Consider the following 14,514-nt stretch of genomic DNA (forward strand, 5'->3'; position numbering starts at 1 on the left):
ATGTAGAAAAGTGGCAAATCAGCAGGATGAATGAATTGACAAGGTTTACAAACAGTGACTTCTTACTCTGTATGGACTGAAAGCAGATCTAAGTCATTTGGATTCCACTTTGATTCCTACTCATTGCTTTATTTTTTAAAAGAATGGGTGCAAATATTATAAGGGGACTTTACGTATTGGGAACATCTGTTGTTGCTGTTGTTTTCAGGATGACTTTCTAGTTCACTCCCAATATTTCATTGACAAATTCTCTAAGAATATCTGATGATTCATGTTTTCTAGCCATCACCTACCTCGGATTACAAAACCAAAGGTATTGCCTTCTTTATGTAATGTGACCTCCACCGTTCGGAAAATAACACTCGATCCTTGAACAGCTGAATGCAGGAAAGAGAGAGAGAAATATATTAAATCATAACAACATTTCCTGTTTTTTTTTTTTTAAAGTTTATTTATTTTTGGGACAGAGAGAGACAGAGCATGAACGGGGGAGGGGCAGAGAGAGAGGGAGACACAGAATCGGAAGCAGGCTCCAGGCTCTGAGCCATCAGCCCAGAGCCTGACGCGGGGCTCGAACTCACGGACCGCGAGATTGTGACCTGAGCCGAAGTCGGCCGCTTAACCGACTGAGCCACCCAGGCGCCCCTCCAGTTTTTTTTTTTTTTTTTTTTTTTAATTTTTTTATTTTTTTTAAAAAATTTTTTTTTTCAACGTTTATTTTTATTTTTTTTGGGACAGAGGGAGACAGAGCATGAACGGGGGAGGGGCAGAGAGAGAGGGAGACACAGAATCGGAAACAGGCTCCAGGCTCCGAGCCATCAGCCCAGAGCCCGACGCGGGGCTCGAACTCCCGGACCGCGAGATCGTGACCTGGCTGAAGTCGGACGCTTAACCGACTGCGCCACCCAGGCGCCCCTTTTTTTTTTTTTTTTTTAAATTTTTTTTTTTCAACGTTTATTTTTATTTTTTTTTTTCCTCCAGTTTTTTTTAATGTGGCATAAAACACTACAGATCCCCCTTGCAAATAATTCTTGTTATGAAAAATACAAGGGCGATAACTTCTTTTCAAAGAAAATGTTAAAAAAATACATACAAATACCATAAAATAGTTGTCTGCATTAGGGACTTAGGCTTAGACCCGAGTGGAATCAAAATCATAGGCACCTCCTTTCTTCTTATGGAGCCAGCTTCTAGCTAGAGTGTAATATTCACATCGTTAAAACTCTATATACCAGGAGAGATACTCTTTATGTAATCAATAGAATTATTTTCCCTTTGTGAAATGCAAAAGCAATATGATTTTTGTAAACCTTGAAATAATTAATGTATTTACATTTATTTTTGGAGGAAATGCAGGAAGAAAAAGTATTACTCTCAAATTACTAATAGATTAGGCGATGAAGACAGGTTTTCTGACACGATGCACAGCAACTAACAAAGACATCAGCAACCCAAATCAAACCTGGAGGGCAAAAATATTTCTGTACATTCAAAATGTTACTGCTGTCTAATAAAATATTTACTTGATTTCATTTGATACTATCATGCTTATGTTATGTTTGCCTTCTTACTGCTCTTACTTCACAAAATAAAACTGCATGGCCAAGTTGATATCTCTAATTAATATCACATACAGTATACGTGTGTAATACGGGGTGTAGGTTGTATGAAGGTATAGTAACTAAACTCTTCTGTGAGACTGTTTCCAGGCAAGTGGTGGGTAATTCTGCTTAGATAGTACACTATTGCTGAATTAAAAAACAACAACAACAACCAAATTTCCACAAATTAATATTTCATCATTATGGATACAGGGATGTTTTTATTCAGAGAGAGAAAAGAATTTGCAAGTATAGAATCTGATGGTCTTAGATCCTTAAGTGGATTTGTACAATGATATCTAATTACTTAATGCTGTGGTCCTTATCAATGGCATATTTTTAACATTGCGATTAGATTTTGAAAACTTTATTGCATGAAACATTTATCAATAAGAAATATATGATGGAATATAGGTATAGATTCTAAAGATAGAATTTAATTGCATCTATTAAAAGAACATTTCTTGCCATTTACAGAAATAGGAAGTAATTTTAATTTAGCATTGATTACAATTGTTTTTAATTATCAGAAATTCTAAATCCTCAAAGGAATAGACATGATTATGAAAAGCACACAGATAAATTCACAAAACTGCGCACATCTGGCTGGGATATAAAGTACGTCACGAACTTGGATCTGCTGAAAAACAACATAACCCTACAGCTGAACAAATGTTTTGGTATACTGCTGATTTAATTAAATGTCATATTCTTGCTAGCAAGGGAATTTCAGTTCATTTTAATCAGCTAGGAACGGTACACAAATAGCTGAAAGTGTTGAGGTACAGTTTTAATTAAATGAAAGAAACTGAGTTCAAATCAAACGTTTTCTTATTTTCATGACAAACAAGCCACTTGAGGTAATTGGTTGAGAACACGATCTTTTTGTTCTAATGAAACAAATAGAAAGGAAAGGAAAAGATACAGGGAGAAAGAATTAATGAGCGTCCACTGTGTGCCAGGAAATCTGCAAAGTGGTTTACAAATACTATTTCATTTAAACATTAAATCAGCTTTTAATTCTATACAACCAAATTCTAATTCGGGGCCACCTGTCCTTGTTGGCCGGGTGTCTGTTCCGGGAATGAAAGGCACTGTAGTTTGGTGGCTCAGTCGGTGAAGCGTCCGACTTCAGCTCAGGTCATGGATCTTACCGTTGGTGAATCTGAGCCCCACATCGGGCCCTGTGCCGACAGCGTGATGCCTGCTTGGGATTCTCATCTCCCTCTCTCTGTGCCCCTCTTCTGCTCTCTCGCTCTCTCTCTCAATCAAAATAAATAAATAAACCTCAAAAAATTTTTTAAAAAAGGCACCATAGTTTGAATTTTGAATAAATAAATAAACCTCAAAAATTTTTTTAAAAAAGGCACCGTAGTTTGAATTTTGCTTGAGCTCAATCTTGTGGACCACAAACTCCTACATTCTAATCTAGAGTCAATATAAAGACTTTTAGGATTATCTACAGCTTTGGATTATCCATACTCTTGCTGTTTATCCTTCACAAAAATAAATGTGAATGTTAACTACATTTTGATACTTAATGAAATAGATTTGGTCTTCATAATTTTCATTTGCATGACTGGATCTTGGTGACTGGGTTTTCATATGCAATAGCAGGACCCCTGCTATTGCCACGTGCATTTTATTCATTACTTCACATCTGTGTATGCGGACATAATGGATCTACATAAGGAGCTTCCCCAGAGAATCAAATGCAGTACACAGAAGGGTTAAGTTCAAATGAATATTGCAAAGCAAAAATACTTCTCCTCAGGATTTTAGTGGTGCTGCTGTCCCTTGTTTCTATATGTGAATATGCATGTACTGCTATCCATATTATTTTGCTATGGCAGATTAGATTTTTCTACATGATATACTATTTCCCTGACTCCTCAACTCCTACCTCAATAGCATGATAAGGGTTGTATACTTTCCCTCCTCAATATGTTGGGCTTCCCCATGTGACTCGCTTTGGCCAATGGGATGTTAAGAGATGTAATAAGCACTTGGTTGGAAATGTGCTTGGGTAGTTGGGACTATCCTGCTTTTCCTCTGCTATGGCCACAGGAAGAGCTTTCTCTGGGTGGCTTCTGCTCCTTCAGACTGAATCCTGGAAGGAAACACGTGGAGGAGACCTGAGACTGCTCCCCCCGCCCCCCATCGCCATCATCATCATCATCATCATCATCATCTGTCACCTGTCTATCTCTCTTAGAATTGGAATTGACAAGTAAGAGGCAATCACAGGGACACACTTTAACACATCTTTTTGAATTAAAGAACTCCATCTGATAGAAAGCTAATCTGATTTAGCCAACGGTTTAACAGTGAGGATTGCCTTTGCCAATCAGATTCTGTAGCAGACATTTTCCATAAAATAAATGAGGCAAATATGTAGCTCTAAGGTCTGAATGGAAACTGCACTTAAAGGTATATAAAATGAACAGCATGCCAGAAATTATATCCTTTCCAATGATTTAAGCTTATAATAAAGAATGTTAGGTGGCTTACTAAAAAATAAATGAGGATTATGGTTTCAAAATTCTTTAGGGATTATGTCACCACAAAACATGAAGGCATTGCTCTAGACCAACTTTTAATTTTTAATTTTAGAGAGAGAGAGCACGCAGGGGAGAGAGACAGAGAGAGAGAATCCCCAGCAGACTCCATGCTCAGTGCAGAGCTTGACATGGGGCTCGATCCCATGACCCCGGGATCATGACCTGAGCCAAAACCAAGAGCTGGACACTCAACTAACTGAGCCACCCAGGTACCCATAGACCAACTTTTTTTTTTTTAATTTTTTTTTAACATTTATTTATTTTTGAGACAGAGAGAGACAGAGCATGAACGAGGGAAGGGCAGAGAGAGAGGGAGACACAGAATCGGAAGCAGGCTCCAGGCTCTGAGCCATCAGCCCAGAGCCTGACGCGGGGCTCGAACTCACGAACCGTGAGATCATGACCCGAGCCGAAGTCGGATGCTCAACCGACTGAGCCACCCAGGCGCGCCCCCCATAGACCAACTTTTTTTTTTTTTTCAACGTTTATTTATTTTTTGGGACAGAGAGAGACAGAGCATGAACGGGGGAGGGGCAGAGAGAGAGGGAGACACAGAATCGGAAACAGGCTCCAGGCTCTGAGCCATCAGCCCAGAGCCCGACGCGGGGCTCGAACTCCCGGACCGCGAGATCGTGACCTGGCTGAAGTCGGACGCTTAACTGACTGCGCCACCCAGGCGCCCCTAGACCAACTTTTAATACATAAATATCTAAGATACAGTTTGGAAATATTCTCTCTAAATACAGTCTCAAAACTACAATGTAATTCTAAAGTCAAAAAGAACTTTGGAGCTCATGTAGATCAACCACTCCATTTTCATAAAGAATCTGAGTCTTACAAAAGGTAAGTGGTTTGAGCAAGGTCAGAATTCCATTCCTTCTCTATCAGATCACATACACACAGACATACAACAAATATCCTTCCTCCACTTCTTTCTGGACTCTGGGGGTGGCTGAGCCTCAAATTATGTGATTCTTGAGAGTTACCTGTCTCGGCCTTGGCCTTGGGCAGCTTATTTTTCAGCAACCTGCTCTCTCCCTAGGGCCTCACTGCAGCGGCTTGGTCCAGCTCTAGCAGTCTGAGCTCAGTGAAGGGGATGTTTATTAATCCCTCCCTGAACTCAAAGATCTTATTAATTTATCTAAACATAATAGAGACAGAGATAATCCTTGGAGAATAGATCTCTTCTATCTGATTTCTACCATCGAATTCACACTTTTGTTTTAAAAAATATTTTTTCCTCTTCCTCATCAGCTTTAATGCACGAGGAAGGAAAAGGTGGTATAATCACCAAGTCATTATAGGTTTTAACTCCTGTATACGTCTGATATCCACTCTACTCTTTAACCTTACTAATGCTATATTTGTTCAGGATGTCACCTCTCTTTTGGAAAACTGTAACAGCCTTCAGGCTGATAGCCTCTTATCTATTCTCCATTTGGCTTCCTAAAATGAGAACTCTAAAAACTCAAATCTGTTGATGATGTTCGTTGGCTTTAAAAGCCTTTAAAGGCTTCTTGCTGCCCACCTGATTTATCCAGGCTCCACCAGTGGGGTTTCCATCATTTTGTTCCTGTCCACCTCACTGGCCTTATCTCCCTCCAGGTCCTCTCTTTCCCTTTGTGCCTCAACAACAATAGTCCGTTTGTGGTTCAAACCTGTGCACTGGGCTAAGTTCTTCCTTCCTTGTTCTCCCCTCTGCCCAAAATGTTCCTCTTCTTACTGGATCTGCATAACCTCTTTCAAAGCTTCTCAAACTCCTCGCTGTAGTTCACACATAATTTGGCAAATCTCCACTACTGGCCTTACCCCTGGAAAGCTGTACTAAGAGTTTGTTTTAGAAAGAGGGTGTGTTTTGTTGATATTTATTTCCCCAGTGGAATCAAAATGGTTAATCCAAGAGCATTAGCTCTAGATATCTGGATTCTCTTAACTCCTTGGCGATGCTTTGAGATAGTGATTTCAAAACAAATGGACTCCTTTAAAGTAAAAGAAAACACAGTACTTTCAGTGGAATAATAATAATGTAATAATGACTAACAGGCACTATATCTTACTGAGTACATGACGATGATCCAAATATTTCCCATGATTATAGCCTTGAATTCTGACAAAAATTCTACATCTATTATAGCCATTTTACAGATGAGAAACCTAAGGCTCAGAGAACTTAAATAACATGCCCAAGGTCACACAGCTGGACAGGGGGAGAAACTGATATTTAACTAGTGACACAGTCCAAGCTCTCAGCGCTCGATTTTACTGTCTACTCTTGCTGAAAATGAAAAATGTTACAGGGAGGTTTTTGAACACAGACCTCAATTGATTTTGTTATAAAAACACCATTATACTTTTGGTGTTGGATTTTATGTTCAGAATAAGAACTCACGACTGGTCATATACACTCACTCCCTGAGTGCTCACGTTTGGTCCCAAAGCTTCAAACACCCTCTATATTCCCATTACTCTAAATGTACATTTCCAGCCCAGATCTTTCTCCCAAACTCCTAACCCCATCTCTAGTGCTTTTCTTGACATTTCTTCTCTGCACATCAAAGAGACACGTCCACTGTAGCATTTCAAACAATGAACGTCTTCTGATGGCCCCCTCGCAAATCAGCCCTGCCCACATTCTTGCCCAACCCCATGAATGGCAACCCTGCCCGTCCGGTTGCTCAGGCCCAAAATCTCAGGGGGTCTTTGACTCCTCTATTTCTGTACAACCCACATCCGATCTGTCAGGAGGTCCTGATGGCTCTACCCTCAAAATAGATCAAGAAGGTAACTGCTTTTCGCCATCCTCACCACCGTCTCTCACCGGGATCACGACAACAGCCCCCCAGCTGGTCTCCCAGCTTCCGCCCTAGCCGCTGCAGTCTGTTCTCAACACAACAGCCTGAGGGAGACTTTGAAAACAGGAATTAGACCCTGTGCCTCCTGCCCCAACTCATACAATGCCATCCTCTATCACCCAGAGCCAAACTTAAGGTCCTTCCAACGGCCTCCAAATATACCTCATCCTTTACATTTTTGACCTCCTCTTCTACTTCTCTTCACGCTCACTCTGCTCCTGCCAAATTACCCTTCTTAACGTCTCTCCAACAACTCCAGTGTATTCCTGCCTTTGATCTTAGCACTGGCTGTTCTCTCTGCAGTTCTCTTTCCCCAGAAATCCACACCACCAACTTTCTCACTGCCTTCAAGTCACCGACACAGCCTCAGTGAGGCTTTTCCGAGCCACCCGATTTCAAACTGCAATCCCACACCTCTCCCCACCTTCCCAATCCCTCTCCTGGCTCTTTCTTTTTTCTCCTAACATTCATGACCCCTAGCATTCATGCTGTCCAGTTTACTTATCTACTGGGGTCTTGTTTTGTTATCGGTCTTCCCTTGTCTAAATGTAAACTCCACCAGTATACAACGCGGCGGCCGCAATGTAACAAATGCTCAATAAGTCATTGCTGAACAAATGAGTTATTATCAATGATTAATATTCAGTCTGAGTTCTCACTGGCATAGAAAAGCAAAGGGCTTTGTCAGGCTGGCATCTACGTTGACAGCTTAATAATAGGAGACGTGGTGTTAGCAGAGCATGGCTTAAATGCAGGCCCGCAGTAACACACAGCATAAGTATATGTCACAACGAATAAGCATATGGACTTTGGAGTCGGGGAGCCTGGCTTCACATACTGATTCTGCTGCCTATTTATTTGGGAAAGATACGTCACTCAAGCCTCTGTAAATGAGAAATTTAATGATAATAATGCCTCTCTTATAGTGCTAATGTATACATTATTTATCAAAAATTTTTATTGTGCCAGCTACTGTTCTAACTGCCCAACAAATACTAACTCATTTAATCCTCACAACAGCTATATGAGCAGGAACTAACATTACGCCCATTTCCCAGATGTGGAAACTGAGACACAGAAAGCTTGAGCAACTTCCTCAAGGGCACGCAGTTAAAGGTGAAGCTGGGATCTGAACCTGGCTATTTGACATCCAAGTCCAGCTCTGCTAGGCTGACACTCCTTATGGTGAGAATGAAGGGTATCTGTGCAGGTCAGGTTCCTTATAAAGCCGGACATTTAGTAAGCTCTGGAAATGTGTTGGCTACTCTTGTTACATTACTATTATTTTTACTTGGTAAGAATGTGCTTTGAATCAATTTTCATGCTTCAGAAATTAACATAACTATACAAGAATCAACACAGAACACATTAAACATGCTTTTCCTAACCCTCGTCCCTCTGTGCAGAGCTTGGATCAAACTTAATGTGCAGACCTTACAAATGGTGATATACACAGATGACCTTAATGGAACACGAGTCCTGTATAATTTTATTGTTATCTGAGCTCTTTTTGATTCTTCCGGAGTGGGCTATAGGTGTATCAATTTAAATAATTTCTAAATATCCAGAAACGGTGTTCTATCACTCCTGTAATGAGACAACGATGCCAAAAGGGAAAACATGGAGAACGAATTGTTTTAGGCAGAGGGGTGGCGTAGCTGTCCCGCCCCTGAATTGTGATTACTTACAGACTGGCGGCAGCTCATACTCGACTTCAAGAACCACTCTTTCCCCAACGTTCTTCAGCAAGCTGATGATCTCATCATGGCGGAACTTGGCCAGGTTGATCCCATTCACTGCTTTGATGTAGTCACCCACATCCAGCTGATCGCTTCTGCAAAATAGGCAAGGTGGCTTCAGTGGACCCGTCCTCTCCTCAGGCCTGCCCCCATTTTCCACTTTCCCTTCCTGCAAATGCACGTAAGCCCGGGAGGCCTGCCTGGCAGGAGCCCCTGCCTCCTAGGATACGGAGGGATACTTTGAAATATCCCTCTATTGGATCTGCTACGGTCTCTCATTTTTTTCCCTAACCCTTTCCCTCTTTTGTTTCTAAAGAGGACATGAAATAAAATAAACAGGTTTTGGGTTTTTTGTTTTGTTTTATTGTTGTGGTTTTTTTTTTTGTTTTTTTGTTTTTTTTTTTTTGGTTGCTCTGTGCATAAAGAGTTTGGTTCTCTAGAAACAGATGGTCCAGATCTTGGCATGCCCAGACTTTTTCTTTCCTTTCATTCTCTCTCATTTTTGCTGCCTGCCTCCTGGACATTTCCTAGCTCTCAGTATCTGCACTGGGAGTTTGTTGAGGGCTAAGGAAAGGGTCCGCTTGTTCTGCTATTGAATGCTTACAGCAGGGCTGATAAAAAAAGAACAAATTACAATGAAAGCATTGGGTTTCAGTACCATTCTCGCCTCTCTTCAACACCATAGAAGAACTATGGCTACTTTGGGGGTTTAGGCAGACTTTACTTCTAAGGCAAGAGCAAGCAATGAGACCAAAGACAGTACTTAAAATTCGCGTCACGGATAAGGACCTTCAATAATACCTTCTCCCCAAACAGAAACATGTGTGCATTTATTTTACCTAAGTCCGGCCTGAATCATTCCTCTTTCGCAAGCTTTCCTCATCTGTGCCAGCCTGCGGTCCATGCTGTCCTTCCTCCCTCGGGTTCACTAACTCACTGGGCAACGTAACCACCCAACGCTCTGTGATGATGCTCACGTTGTGGCAATGCTGTTATTGTTCCCAAACTTTTCATGTTGTTCATACCCATCTTCTCTAGTAAATTATCAGCCCCCTTAGGGCAGAGTTCTTATCTTTAATTATTTTCCTTTACTACTTATAAAATGGTATTGCCTGAAACAATGACTAATTTGGTCATTGATAATATAACCGGCACAGCATTACTTTTTTTTTTTTTTATTTCTCCAAATTTTATTTGAATTCCAGTTAGTTAGCAGACAGTGCAACACTGGTTTCAGGAGTAGAATTCAGTGATTCATCACTTACATACAATGCCCAGTGCTCATCACAAGCGCCTTCCTTAATGCCCATCCCCCGTCTAGCCCATCCCCCAGACACCTCCCTCCATCAACCCTCAGTTTGTTCTCTACCATTAAGGGTCTCGTGTGGTTTGTTTCTCTCTCTTCTCTCCCCCCCCCGCCCCTTCCCATATGTTCATCTGTTTTCTTTCTTAAGGTCCACATATGAATGAAATCATATGGTATTTGTCTTTCTCTGACTAACTTATTTTGCTCAGCATAATGCACTCTCGCTCCATCCACATCATTGCAATCGGAAAGATTTCCTTCTTTTTGATGGCCGAGTAATACTCCATTGCATTGTGATATATACCACATCTTCTTTATCCATTCATCCATCGATGGACATGTGGGCAGTCTCCACAGTTGACAATGCCAACAATACTTTTAATTATAGCATCAATACGACTGAAGATCTTCGCCCTATTTACCCGTGCTACAGGGCCTACCTATGAAAAAGTTCTGGAGACATATGAGACCCTAGCATCGGAGATTGGCCATGACTGTTATAAAATAAACGAAGCTGTCGGTGTGGAAAGAAATCTCTTCCCTCGTGAAAAAAGGAGATGATGGTGCCTGTGTTGACATCAGCCTATTTCATAAACAGTACCTCAGATTATGAAGCAGTCAATTGGCTTAAGCTTACAAATTGTACAGATGGGTTGATCACCAAAAGTAATCACTATTTTTGATGATCCTTTGTAAGGTTAAGAAGGCCCAAACTATTTTTGCGATTACGTGGACAAGACTATTGGTGTCCGGGACTTAAGATGCATTAACCTCACTTTTAACGAAACCTGACCATTGCATCTGAAGTAAATTTTGAATCTGTCTATAAGGCAAGCCCGCCTGGACCCAGCACGCAGGACATTCTGCCTTTGGCAAGAGCGAGTGCAGTCTGCAGCCCATCGCACGAGGACAGAACGACACCTCCCCATCTATGCTCCCTATCCTTTTGGAAACCTCATCTTTGTCTTGATGAAAAGGGAAATGTCACAAGTAGAAAAGCAGAAGAAGATGGGAGACAAGCAAAATCGTCACTTAGAAACTCAGAGCTGGGTTTCCCTACTCCTGTAGGCTTACCACATCCCTGCACGGGCGCTCCCTGCATACGCATGATACGGGCCATCTGTTCCATTTACATGATCGGAGTGCATCAGTCCCACTACAGCCCGTCTGCTGTCCAGCGGCATAGTTGGGGACTGGAGCCACAAAGACGTTTTAAAATTAAAGTCTTATGAGGGCCAGGCGGCTCCCCGGTGACTTGGCACGGGCCAGAAAAGCTTCTACAAACACGCCCGGGTGTGCTTCTGCCCGGCAGATGGCAGCTGTCATTTATTTATTAGTGACCGTTTCTGATGGAGCTTCGGTTTTTGGATTAGTCACACCCTGTGTTCCCTTTCCCACGTTTCCCCGAGAGGGAGTTACCTGGCAGCAATTCCCCCTTGCCGCAGGTTAGACACGCGTGGCTTGCCATCCTTGTCAATTCCGCCCGATACCGTCAGCCCGAGGGTAGTGCCTTCCTTCTTCATCAGCTCAACCACGGTGGAGCCCTTGAATTCCTCTGTTAAGAGAAAAGCATTTGCCTTATTAAAGAGAGAAGTGCGAGGCGCAGTTGCGCATGGTGAAGGGACTCCTTCCCATAAACTCTTTCCACTTTCTCTTGGACGAGAAAAGGCCTGTGGTCTCTTTTCCCTTGCAGTTTGCAGCGTGTCTCGTAAAGACGTGCATGCAGATAAAGTCGACGCAGATATCCCGGTATAGGTTATTAAAATGGGTACCAGTGGGGTAATCCACTCAAGGTTCACAACAAAGAGTCTGACATGGGTTAGATACAAACAATGATATTTGCCCTTTGTTTTCTGCCATCCTCAAGGGACTTTCTCTGGTTTCTCTCCTTGTAACTCCAAAGGGAACAATAGAGAGTTGTAACATAAGGGCCCAGAACAGAGTTTCAAATAATAATACAACAAAAAAGAATCTACTTATTTATTTATTTATTGAAGTTTATTTATTTGGAGAGAGAGAGCATGCGAGTGGGGTAGGAGCAGAGAGAGGGGGGAGAGAGACAGTCCCAAGCAGGCTCCACACCATCAGCACAGAGCCCGATGCCCGGCTTGATATCACAAACCGTGAGACCATGACCTGAGCCGAAACCATGAGTCGGACGCTTAATCAACTGAGCCACCCAAGGGCTTCCAAAATAATTTTAAATAGTAATACATATCATGCAGCAGCAGACCTCAAGTTCCTGGTACATTTCAGCTGAATAAGCCAATGGGCACAAGAGAAGAGAGCTTTCTACAGATTCAACAAAAAATATTACTGACTCCATCGTTTTCTATCTTTCAGAAAACAAAGTACAATGGCTTCACGTAACAACTCACATCACTTCTTACCAAAATGTGTCACAATATGGTAAGGTGGTGTTGGTCCTCAGAAACTCCAGATAACTGCCATAAATCCCTCATCTCACAGATCTTATCCAGACAATGTCTATACACCAAGAGGGAACCCAAGTCTTCTGATTTTAGGCACAACAGAAAGTGAGAAAGCTTTAAGAATACCCTTTCTTTCAGAAGTAAAAATGAGTCGAGTCAACATTTACCTATCCAGATGTCAATTCTGATCAGCACTGTTTTCAAATTCTCTGTTATATTATTCCCCCTCTGCATACACACTTTCTGGGTAGGGACGGGAAACTCAAGCTTTCTAATTCCTCCCGACTCACATTATGAATTTCGGGAGTTATCAACTTCTAGGACATCAAAGAGTCTCATATTAAAATGCAAGAATGGGGGCGCCTGGGTGGCTCAGTCGGTTAAGCGTCCGACTTTGGCTCAGGTCATGATCTCACAGTCCGTGAGTTCGAGCCCCACGTCGGGCTCTGTGCTGACGGCTCAGAGCCTGGAGCCTGCTTCAGATTCTGTGTCTCCCTCTCTTTCTCTGCCCCTCCCCTGTTCATAATCTGTCTCTCTCTGTCTCAAAAATAAATAAAAACATTAAAAAAAAATTAAAAAAAATGCAAGAATGGACTTTCTTCTTCGAAGTTAAGAAACCAAAAAGGTTATCGGCCTACCTCTTCCCCTTCCTTAATTACACATAACAGAGTTAATTATCATTTCAAAAATCTATATGAATGCTTATCATAAAAGTTCTTAAATTGTTGCTGCTGGTATACTATCCCACTAGCTGATGAAAAAAATCAATTCATGTTAATAAAAGGAATGATCATTCATCGGATCTTGGACGGAGAACAGAGTACTCCAGGAAGGAATGCGAGGGGGGCAGGACACTGATTTCCTCAGCAATGTACTGAGTACCATTCCAGGCAAGGCTTTCAAGATTCCCAGGTCCTGTGACCTTAGCACGCAAATACACCCTTTTTCATGACAGACTCATGACCCTGCATACATGAGCTGTTATTGCTTTTTAAAGTAAAAGCCAAGGAAGAGTGTGAATGCTGTCAGCTTCATTCATTACATTTCGTATGAGAGACCAAATAATGATTGAAATTCAATAATCAAAATTCTTGTCATGTGCGTAAAAGCACAGGGCCTTTTACATCACTTAACAGACGCATTTAAAACAAAATTCCATCACTGGGTGCATTTAACCTGTGCCCTTTTAAAACAGAATAAAACAACCCCTTCTACATCCCATAAAAACATACATAGGCCCAACTGGTATTTAAAGAGGTCAACGTAACAACTGCTATAAGTCCTTCTTGGCAGAAGGGTAGGTATAAATTATTTTAAAAATCAGGTTAAGTAATTAAAGTAATGAGAACTACATAACAGATGAGGACTGTTCACATTACAGAGACATAATGTGCTTAACGATTCTGCCCAACAAAAGAACTCTTCGCATTTTGTCTAAATATGTACGTTGATCATTTGAGCATTTGGTTATAGGTCTGTACGTGAAGAATTAGAAGCATAGTTCTTTAAGGGCCCATCTCAAGGTCAAATCTCAAAGGTCAATCAGAAATGTGCAAAGAAGCAATGATGAAACAGTAATACCAGGCAAGGTAGAAATAAATCTTAACTAATAAAATTTTCATTTCTACTCAGGTTTTCAAGAACATGCTTCCCGCATAAAATGGGCTACCAGTGCACAGGTGCAGCTTTATGGGATGTGCACAATGTAGTTTTCTCCAGAAGGAACCGAGGTCCTTACCAGACTTCTGGCTGAATCCTGAAAATCTAGAAAAACCTTAACTCCTGTTTGTTTTTTTTTTTAAGTTTATTTCTTTATTTGGGGGGGGGGAGCAGGAGAGGGGCAGAGTGAGAGGGAGAGAGTGAGAATCCCAAGCAAATTCTGCACTGTCAGCGTGGGGTTCGATGCAGGGCTTGAACTCACGAACCAGGAGATCACGGCCTGAGCCGAAACCAAGACTCTGATGCTTAACCAACAGAGCCACCCAGGCAGCCCATAGAAAAAGCTTAATTCCTTTAATTTAAT

The 14,514-nt window shown here is 41.6% G+C and overlaps 1 protein-coding gene across 2 annotated transcripts in view; it reads right to left on the minus strand.

Moving 5' to 3' along the window:
- The window catches only part of GRIP1 (glutamate receptor interacting protein 1), a 404,358-nt gene that overhangs the window by 142,411 nt on the left and 247,433 nt on the right, over positions 1-14,514 (minus strand). For both annotated transcript variants that reach the window (XM_047066969.1, XM_047066968.1), the window contains exons 3-5: positions 11,479-11,614; positions 8,703-8,848; positions 294-377 (exon numbers count right to left, since the gene is read on the minus strand). In XM_047066969.1, coding sequence (XP_046922925.1) covers positions 294-377; positions 8,703-8,848; positions 11,479-11,614 — 366 coding nt within the window. The remainder of the gene's footprint in view (positions 1-293; positions 378-8,702; positions 8,849-11,478; positions 11,615-14,514) is intronic.

Source organism: Lynx rufus, unplaced genomic scaffold (genome assembly GCF_022079265.1).
Source record: "Lynx rufus isolate CCGP_SWC_20201006 ecotype Redwood Valley unplaced genomic scaffold, mLynRuf1.p SCAF_7, whole genome shotgun sequence".
Lineage (NCBI taxonomy): Eukaryota > Metazoa > Chordata > Mammalia > Carnivora > Felidae > Lynx > Lynx rufus.